Here is a 7,049-nt window from a genome sequence, read left to right as displayed (position 1 = left end):
ATTTACTATGCTCTATTTTAAATTTGTAAAATACCCCTGCTAGGTTTACACTTTCTCTGTAGTCTCACCTGGTAGTCAAAGTGTGTTTCTGCTCCTCCTTCTGGCCCCAAGCCGAGTTTACCATTGGCTACTTGATGGCCATAGTGCCTGAAACAAGCTATGCCCATTGCCAGTACGAGCACACCTCCGACCACTGCCATGGAAACGAGGGTGATGACTGTACCACTGGATCCTGGAGGGATCCTAATTACCTGAGGGAGACCTCGTGCATTTGTTCTCTGGGAAAAAAAAAGAAAAAAAAAAGAAAGAAAAAGAAGTAGCAAAAATTAGAGTGTACAACTTTAAAGAAAACTTAGTATTATCAAATAAGTGTTACTGCATTTCTTGTCTTGAACTTCAGTTGTCAAGCTGCTTCAGAATCTGTGCTATGTCATGACTCTGACTTAAAGGTCGCCTAATGTTGTTTCCACAATTGATTTGATTCTCTGTAACAGCACAAGGCAGCTGTGTGTGCTCATCGAGCAACGAGGTTGAGTTTCACAGACAGATGTCTGAAAGGTCAGAGTGCTGTGCTCTATAAATCTAGTAAAAAGACAGCTGAGGTCTCCATAAAGACCAACCAACCATCCCACGGGTCGCTCTGCACATCAACGCTATCCAAGCAATGCCATCCCACCTGTTTGTAAAACAGTTTGTAATATGCAACCTACATAGGCAGAAGGAACAGTTACAGTTTTAAGATCCTGTGTTTTTACATTTATGTACAAATTATTAATCTCAATGAAAAAAAACATAATTTTCCAAAGTAATGCAAAAGACTTAAAATTAATTTGACGTGCAATCTGCATTAAGAAAATCTGCGGTCGAGCTTAATTTCGATAGATTAGTTGCATATAAAACGTGAATAAAAACGCCTTTCTTAATATTATCAGTGCTTTTCTTATTTATAACTTTACTTTTAGCAAAAATTGATTTAAAATATGAAATACATAATATGGCAGGAAAAGTAGCTTATCTTGTTTTGCAAATCATCAATGCTTAATTTGTCATTAATTTTTCATGCAAAAAGTAGGAGATGTGGAGGACGCTCATTGTGTGAATGGCAGATACTGAGGTCACTGATGCTTGTATGACAGTTGCCATAGCACCTGGGATCTGGGAGTAAGGGGTGGGAGGTGGAGGAGTTTAAATGCCATGGCAACAAGTGAAGTACTGGCTTTCTGAAAGTGTCGCTTGACTTACTAGCTCTGGCTGCAGATTTATGCACACACACACACACACACACAGGAGAAAAAAAAATGACTCACAGCATTACAGCTTTAAAGGTAGTGGGGGATGGAAAACAGTCCTTGAAGGTAAAATACATGCACTGCTGGTGTTTGTTGTGTAGCAAGGTTTAGTTGAGAACTAAATAATATGGCTTTAAGCAATCAAAATTGATACTAGGTTCCTAAATCAAAAATATGTATTATAATTTCAGTGCTAAGATTTAACTGTCATGAAAGACACCTGACAAAAAGAGTTAAAACAGAAGGTCGAACCTCATGCAAAGCACACTGTCTGTCTTTCAAACTAAGAGTAGTGTATGGATTAGAAGTATTTTTGTTTTGATTTGCTGCAAACATTTGTTTCGCGCTTTCTCTTCTTTCTTCGTAGTGGTTAACTATTGCTTGATTCTTATCACATTTGATTCTTGATTAGATTAATTGTCTTCTATCTGTTATTATTTACATTTGCAACCTGCGTCAAATATTGTGCTGATTTTTAATGAATTTTGAATGCAGGGAATAAATAATCTTGGCCTTCTTTTTATTTCAATATGCAAAGCTTTCTAGAAAGGAAGATAAAACCATGCTTTCAGATTGGTTTAGATCATTTTTGAGATTGAATGTTTTATGTATCTTAATGTAACCTAATGTACTGTATATTAAGGTATACAATGCACGTGGAATACTTTTCAAGGAAGGAGCTGATGCTTTCCAAAATCAATCCCCACAATCAAAGTTGTTCTTGTTAATAACAGGGTGATGCTGCTTTCGCCTTTCACAGACTTTTACTTCCTACAAACAGTGGCAGTGTATGAGTCATCGTGGCACGGTTGCTATGGCTATTAATTCCTAAGTTTAAAGTCACTTCCTCAGCGACACTGAAAAGTTCTTAACCTGCTCATTAAAATAAACACTTTTTTTTTTTGCTTTCTGTGATGCAGTCCTACCATTTTGTACAACAATAGGCAAATCAGGTAGACAATTGGTTTAAATTGTGTTATTATATTTCGCCTTCCGCTCTAATGAAACTTGGGTCTCCACTTACAAAAACGAGTTATAAGATGCAGCTTGTGTACAAAGTCTAAGTGGATACACAAAGGGGTTGCCAGCCCTTACTTTTTTTTTTTTTTTGCATTAATAGCTAGAAATAATTAAAGTGATCACAAAAATAAATGAAAAGATGAATCAAAATAACAAACAGTCAAAAGTAGTTTGACTTTCTGTCAGTCTCTTTAACCATCTGTTTGAATTACCTCTCCTACACCAGTCTGGACGATTTTCAGGCCAGTCTCAGACTCCAGAAAGTTCTTCTCAGATTCTGTTGAGGTGGAAAAAGCATCTCAAACAAAAAACAAAACAAAAACAAGACTGGAGAAAAGTACAAAACTGCAAATGTGACTGAATAAAGTGCCCACGCACAATGCCCATGTGTATGTGTGGCTATGCATCATAAGTGTTAGAGCGAATGTGTGCATCTCACCGGCTTTGGCAGCCACCTCTGCAGCCGTCATGTTGTGTTCATTCTGGCGGATGCGGAAAGTCAGCGCCTGACCCACCACACTGGTGACGCACAACAGCCCCCCCAACCCAAAAAAAAACAGCATGCATGTTGAAGTCTCATGAAAAAGTAACATAGTTGCCCTCTGGCATGGTGACTCTGTTTCACCCTTACCTAATGTTGATGAAGCTGCTGGTTGTCAGGTGTATTTTTTCAGCCAGAAGTTGCAAAAGCTTCACTCCATCATACAGACTAAGGGGACTGCAGAAAAAAAAAAAGAGTTCCCAGTTAAAGTACCGTATTCTTGTTTAACACATTAGCTGTTCTCCATTTTGTTCTACAAATGATTATAAATAATAAGTGTACATAGATATAAACCCAAATGCTGACCTTTGGTTGGTGACAATGTACCCATACTGCTCTTTGCCTTCCATACCCTCTACTAAGGGCTCTTTAAAGCTTTTCTCAACTTCAGCAGGAGCAGCCTGTGGAGGCTTGGAGGCAGATGTGGGGATGCTGGGACTCTTAGGTAGAGCTTTATCAGGGACTATAGCAGAGGAGGCAGCAGGAGCATCACGTGGACCAGGAACAGGAGCAGCCTTATCTGGTTTGGACACACTTTCTTTTTGTAACAACTGCATCTAAAAAGGCGATAGGAGACCAGTCTATCAGTCCAGATAGTCTATCTAGCTGAACAGTGTAAAACATGTTCCGTTTACTGCTAAACAGCTAAATATGACGGTTGACATACCTCTTTAAGAGCGATGAGATCCTTCTCATTTGGGTCTGTTTTTAGAGAGACAAAGCTCAGTTTCAGACTAACTCATTAAAACACGATACAGCTTGCCTCCCAAAAATGAACCTTTTACTTTATTTTAAAAGAGGAGCAGAACTCGAGAGAAGTACAGTAAATATTTCATGCTGTACCTGTCTTGTCCTGCCCTTGCAGCAGCTGCAGTATGAGAGCCAGCTTGTAGAGTTGCTCCTGACTGAGTTCCCTGGGATCAATGTTGTACTTCTGCAAGACACCTGACATCCTCTGGAGCAAGCCATCTAGCATGGAAGAGCAGTGCATTTACGTAGCTAGCAAGCAGACTGTGCTAGATTTTACTTAGAGGTATTACACTACAAAAAAAAAAAATAAATAAATAAATAAATAAATCTGCAATTGTAAGCCCTTTTGTTCACCATTATTTGCAACCAGGGGAGCAGACTCCTGCGGAGCTTTCTTATTCTGAATGTTTGGTTGTCTTCCTGCAGTACCAAGCCTCTCCTCTAGAGTGTAGTCTTCCACATAGTCCACTGGTATCTCTAAATCTTCATAATAAGGCAAACCTGCACATAAAAACAGAAAGTTGTCATGAATGAATTGTGTGTATTTGTGATTTATTTGATATTTTAGCATGAATAGTCAATCATAACATAATTCCACCAACAACAGTGTTACCTACAGTAATGATCTGTTAGATTTTAATTGCTTATTAAAATCTTAAAGACTCTGGCTTTTCCCCTCTTTATAGATCAGTTTTTATACCTGACCATTTTAATACGAACATGTTTCTGCTGTTCCATCTAGAAAACAAATAGCTGTTATTCTTTAAATAGAACTTAAGAAATGCGTCATAAAACACCCATTCAAAGTTTTTAGTTTGACGCTGTCACTTGCAGTGTGCTGACAGTAACCAAATTCTTTTAAGTGTTTTGTATTTACAGAAATGCCAATCAAAACACAGTTTGACTGACATTAAATTGCATATTTGGTCTTACAAAAACTGGAAGAGGGCTATTAACTAGGAACTTGAAACACAAAAGAAAAACGTGCCATATCTAATTATACAGCTGAGTGAGCGTACTTTCTAAAAGTCATATATCTAATAAACAGGGAAAAATGAGAATTGTAAAAGATCTGCACGTACTAAATTCATTTAATCAATCTATAGTGCTGTAAATTATTGGTGCTAATTTACTCCTCCCTTGTCTGACTTTAAAAATTTTCCATATTCAACTAAAGAAAAAGGAAAATATTGTTTCTGATTGGCTGTTGTAAACAGAAAGACTGAATCTAAAACTTGTTTTTTTCCCCAGCGTTTTTTTAATCCTGTGCCTTCACAACAGATTCATCATTTTGAGTTAAAAGGTTCCTTTAGGTCTAAATAATTCATGCCAGATGAAAGTGGCCTAAGAAGTAATAATAAAAAGTAAAAAAAAAAACAGTACTGCTCTCCTAAAATGTTGAAAGGGCTGGAATCACAGTAGTTCATTTTCAGTAAACAAACTATTACTGAAGATTTAAAAGATCACAAAATAAATCCTTAAGTAAAATATAAATGTACTGCAATTTTCAATAAATTAGTGAGATTATGCATTCTGGTGAGGCTCCTTGCTTTTTATAATTAACAGTCTTCAAACATGCTTTTCATTATACCCACATTTCTTAATCAAAAAGCTTTTCTTTATATTGTTCTGATGTGACATTCTGATTTAAAACGTCATATCTCCATTAACTGTAAGCATAAAATTATCATAATTACAATAAATAAAGACTTAAGTAATGTGTTTCACTTTTTAAATTGAGTTACTAAAATAAATTAACATCTAATATATAAAACATATATTTGATTGTTCCTTCATAATGAGTTTAGATTTTAGTGGATGTTAAGCGATTGCACAGTTACTAAGCTTGCGCTCAGTCTAAAAAAACCCAAAAAAGTTATTCTCTCCCACACACACACACACACGCATACACACACACACGCGCACACGCACACACACACACACACACACACACACACACAACACACCTGCTCGGTTCAAAATGACTCCTATAGACTACACTTACAAGTTCCCAGAAACTTGTAGCACATATTCAGTGCCTTCTCAAAAAAAACTAATATTAAATATAGTACGAACAACAATCATATGGATATAATATGGATATTTTGATATTATTTTGCAAAATATCTAACAAGACTAGAGCTATGTAAATATGTTCTTTTTTTCTTTTTTTTTCAAAATCAATGATTTATAATACAATGAACATAATTTCCAAGTCAAGAATCCAAGATCTCTTGGACCTAGCCAAGCGACAATAATATAAAACAATAACTAAGATGAATATGGATTTACCTGCAGGAGGTATGGGAGCAGACCCTCTATGCCGATAAGACGGCTGCGCAGACGCCAGGTATAGAGACAGAACTTCCTGCAGTAGCTGCCGGTCCCGCTCTTGTTCCCTCTGGCTGCCCTGAGACCTTGAAGAGGGGCGAACATATCCGCCTCCTCCATTCAGAAGAGATCTCTCCACTTCGTCTTGGTATCTGTGCTGTGATTGATCAAGATTAAAAAAAAAACTATTACTTATAATTAGAATCAGCTCCATTGAGGATTGATCTTGGCTTGAGTTTAGATTTAAACGTTTGACTGCTGTGAAACTATGACTTCAAATTAAACCAGTCAACTTCGGCAGGTTTATATCAAGCGTGCTTATATACCTGGTAATACGCGTATGGGTCCAACGGTGCTGTTTGCATACGCAGTGGGGACTGAGGAGGCTCAACATACATGTAGTCCACATATTTACTACCAGAAGATGTGGACCCTGACTTAGAGTTGGGTTGGTGGGAGATGTGCTGTTTTGAGCTGTTAAACAGTCCAGAAACACAGGCAAAAAGTTACATGGGCATTGCTCTGCATGACTGTAGCTTGTTCATCAAGCATCTGAGTACAAGTGCTCACTGAGATGAATGAGAAGAGGTTGAAGAGGAGATCGGCTTTGAGAGAGCAGTGGTATGGGGAACTCTCTTCAGTTCTTTTGATAAAATGTACTGGGTGATGTCATCTTGCCATGACAGACCTGCACACAAAGCACACCAAAATCAAGCAAGACCATAAAAGATCCGCTTTAGGAGGGTGTGTGAAAAATGGATGCATGTCAGCGGAAAATTTCTATGTTTATTTATATAATTTTTATTATTTTTTTTATATCATGAAAGGTTTTATGTCTAACATCATTCAAAAACATTGGGGGATGACTTTATGAAACACTACTCTCCTAACTGAACATAAAATTGACTTTTACCAGTTGTACTTTTCTAAATATTCCCCAACTATTGATGCTTTTTTTGATCTGTCTTACCTTGCAGCATGAGCTGTTTGAGGACTTCCTGCATCCTCTTTAGAACAGGAACTGTCACCTGGTACTGGATCTGGTCCTGCTTGGAGCTCCGACACTGACCAAACAACCCATCTGGAATACGCACACATATTATGCATTCAAAAAAGGA

The 7,049-nt window shown here is 37.4% G+C and overlaps 1 protein-coding gene across 1 annotated transcript in view; it reads right to left on the bottom strand.

Annotated features, from left to right (window-relative positions):
- Window positions 1–68: 68 nt before the first annotated feature.
- The window catches only part of LOC103156553 (receptor-type tyrosine-protein phosphatase-like N), a gene marked incomplete at its 3' end in the record, with an annotated part of 17,822 nt that continues 10,841 nt past the window's right edge, over window positions 69–7,049 (bottom strand). Inside the window, exons 3-14 of the mRNA XM_007578648.2 lie at window positions 6,902–7,012; window positions 6,502–6,619; window positions 6,258–6,405; window positions 5,893–6,088; window positions 3,955–4,101; window positions 3,694–3,819; window positions 3,518–3,552; window positions 3,157–3,407; window positions 2,941–3,027; window positions 2,749–2,828; window positions 2,522–2,586; window positions 69–278 (exon numbers count right to left, since the gene is read on the bottom strand). Of these exons, the coding sequence (XP_007578710.1) occupies window positions 69–278; window positions 2,522–2,586; window positions 2,749–2,828; window positions 2,941–3,027; window positions 3,157–3,407; window positions 3,518–3,552; window positions 3,694–3,819; window positions 3,955–4,101; window positions 5,893–6,088; window positions 6,258–6,405; window positions 6,502–6,619; window positions 6,902–7,012 (1,574 nt within the window). The remainder of the gene's footprint in view (window positions 279–2,521; window positions 2,587–2,748; window positions 2,829–2,940; window positions 3,028–3,156; window positions 3,408–3,517; window positions 3,553–3,693; window positions 3,820–3,954; window positions 4,102–5,892; window positions 6,089–6,257; window positions 6,406–6,501; window positions 6,620–6,901; window positions 7,013–7,049) is intronic.

Source organism: Poecilia formosa, unplaced genomic scaffold, assembly GCF_000485575.1.
Source record: "Poecilia formosa unplaced genomic scaffold, Poecilia_formosa-5.1.2 Scaffold486, whole genome shotgun sequence".
NCBI lineage: Eukaryota > Metazoa > Chordata > Actinopteri > Cyprinodontiformes > Poeciliidae > Poecilia > Poecilia formosa.
Note: the sequence above shows the minus strand (reverse complement) of the source record. Positions and strands in the feature narration are given on the sequence as shown.